This window comes from Perkinsus marinus (genome assembly GCF_000006405.1).
Source record: "Perkinsus marinus ATCC 50983 genomic scaffold scf_1104296933104, whole genome shotgun sequence".
Classification (NCBI taxonomy): Eukaryota; Perkinsozoa; order Perkinsida; family Perkinsidae; genus Perkinsus; species Perkinsus marinus.
The window spans coordinates 1-2,253 of NW_003215256.1; the positions used below are offsets into that span (position 1 = coordinate 1).

The following is a 2,253-nucleotide window of genomic DNA, read 5'->3' on the forward strand; positions in this document are numbered from 1 at the left end:
CGATGGGCTGATAACAGCAGGTCCTCCCTGGGGATGCCAAGCCAGGACCGTCACAGGGCTATACCCGGCCGGCCCTCGACCAGCAGAGACATTGGCGACCCGTCTGATCCCCAGCTTGGACGGGTCCGCGGCCTTATTAAGACTAGGGATGAACTCATCTTCAGAGTCAACCGTCTCGTCCTCCTCCCCAGGCTTGGTCTCTGCCCAGTTCTGTCGGCCACTCATTTGAGTAAATCTGTCTCGAAGTCTGGACTCGTATTCCCGGACGGAAATCTTCTTCTCGTCGCGACTAGAGCGGAGCTTCTTGAGACGATTGTGGCTGGTCAGGTCCACCTCGGCCGTCGAGGTGGACGCGTCGTCATCCTCATCCACCTAGAACAGGAGTACCCCGACCAATTACAGAGGAGGGCCTACCCAAGCAGGCTTAGGCACAGCCGCAGTGTCGGTCTTGCTATCCTCAGGCCTGAGACACAGAAAAGGGATTCTATACGACCATTGTCGTTTCTTTCGGCACAAACTCGACCACGCTAGAAGCCAACCGCCAGAACCGGTCAGAGTAAAGATCTAGACGACAAGCGAGTCCCTGATCGGCCCCTATGGGCGATAGTGTCCGACCCTCACTACCTTTCCCTTTTCGACATGGTGCAGTTGTAATCGATTGGATGGGCGCGCGCAGTTCACTACGGAGGGGAACTGAACGCAAGCGCATCATCGATTGAAACTTTCCTTTATAGCGAGTAAGTCCATAGACACGTTCATCTACTCGAAAGGTGCTGGTTTCACGCCATCTGCTGATTAGACGTCTTGAACCGTCGCGAGCGCAGTCTTGACGCCGTTAAGGATACAAAGCATACATCAGATTACGGTCGGGGGGGCACTTGCGTCTATGCATGCAGTGCCGTGGTCTGTATTTTCGGTTATTCGAGGCCCTACTACTCTAGGAGTAATCACGTGGCTAATAAGGGACACATGGGCCTTCCTGGGAAGCCATTGAACCTGGGCTTCACGGCGAATACCCGATTTGCCTACCACTGTGTATGGCACTGACTGCATGCCATCAAGTCGCAGCTGATTGAACGGCTTGCGACCTTGAGCACCGTTTGAGAGTCCGTGAAGATCTAGCAGCTTCCGCAAGGTCTGTCGACACTTCCGTGATAAAGCGAACTGCCCGGATAACACCGGGCAGTTCACATTTCCTAATAGTAGCCTTCAACACGTGTAGATTTGATTGATAGTTTCCATTACCACATTCCATGAAATACACTTTTCTTCGAACATACTTTGTTGTGTACAAATCTAATACACGTCGCTCTAAACAAACATTCATTTCCCCACTGGGGCTCCTTAATTGCACGATTGATCATTTTATCTGCCTCGTCTTCACCTCAAACCGCGAACTACTAATTGCTGCAGGCCTACCCAACTTTAACCCTCATATATCTTGCAACACAGGTAACGAACAAAGTCTCACATCGATTACACTCCTAACACTTGCATCATGAAAGGCTCAAAGTCATGGATTGTATCCGAGTTGAGGCATGTGCAACAAGGAAAGTATTTACTATGTGGAGTATAGCATGCAAACGTCGCTCGTGGATTACAACATCTATCTAGTGTGAAATATGAAGGTACTTACTAATCTCTACTACAATCGCTATCACCACATAATCACCGACCTGATCACCCACAGTAGAACACAAGACATGGGCCAATTGTAACTGCTCATTAATCACATCTCAGGCACTAGACCGAGATAGGTACGTACGACAGAAGCAGATTACATAATGTTTGCTGCAACGCAATACTTGACAAAATTTACAGGCCGGCGGCCTTCTTCTCACGCTCGTAACGTTTCTTATCGTCAGCGGCTAACTTCTCATACGGCGCCTTCTCCTTCTCACCCAACTACGCAAGGACAACCATCACAAGCGGACCCAACAAGCTTCAACTTACTGCCTTCCAGGCCTCTCCCATCTTCCTCCCGAGCTCGCCAATATCCTTACTCTGGAGGCCGGTCTCTTTCATTATCCTCTCCCTATTCTTCTGCATGAAGAAAAAGTATCTGAGGTTGAAAGCGATCTCAAACGGAGTAGTATAGAACACTCGCCTTACGCGCTCAGACCTCTCTTGATCTTCGGTTTGCCATCGTCCTTCTTACTCTTGGACGCCTTCTTCACCTTAGTTGGTGTTGACTTCTTAGGGGAAGTCTTATTCGCGGCAACCATAAGTCAAAAGCGAACTAAGCACTAAGAA

At 49.7% G+C, this 2,253-nt stretch overlaps 2 protein-coding genes across 2 annotated transcripts; both read right to left on the reverse strand.

The window, feature by feature from the left end:
* Window positions 1-64: 64 nt before the first annotated feature.
* On the reverse strand, window positions 65-372 carry Pmar_PMAR027075 (hypothetical protein; the record flags this gene model as incomplete). The annotated part of the gene is made up of 1 exon (XM_002785319.1): window positions 65-372. A coding segment is annotated over one exon (308 nt), but the record flags the coding sequence as incomplete, so codon positions are not given.
* Window positions 373-1,815: 1,443 nt separating this feature from the next.
* On the reverse strand, window positions 1,816-2,225 carry Pmar_PMAR027076 (high mobility group protein, putative; the record flags this gene model as incomplete). The annotated part of the gene is made up of 3 exons (XM_002785320.1): window positions 1,816-1,905; window positions 1,954-2,062; window positions 2,113-2,225. 3 exons carry the CDS (start codon window positions 2,223-2,225, stop codon window positions 1,816-1,818), a joined length of 312 nt encoding a protein of 103 aa, XP_002785366.1.
* Window positions 2,226-2,253: the final 28 nt, after the last annotated feature.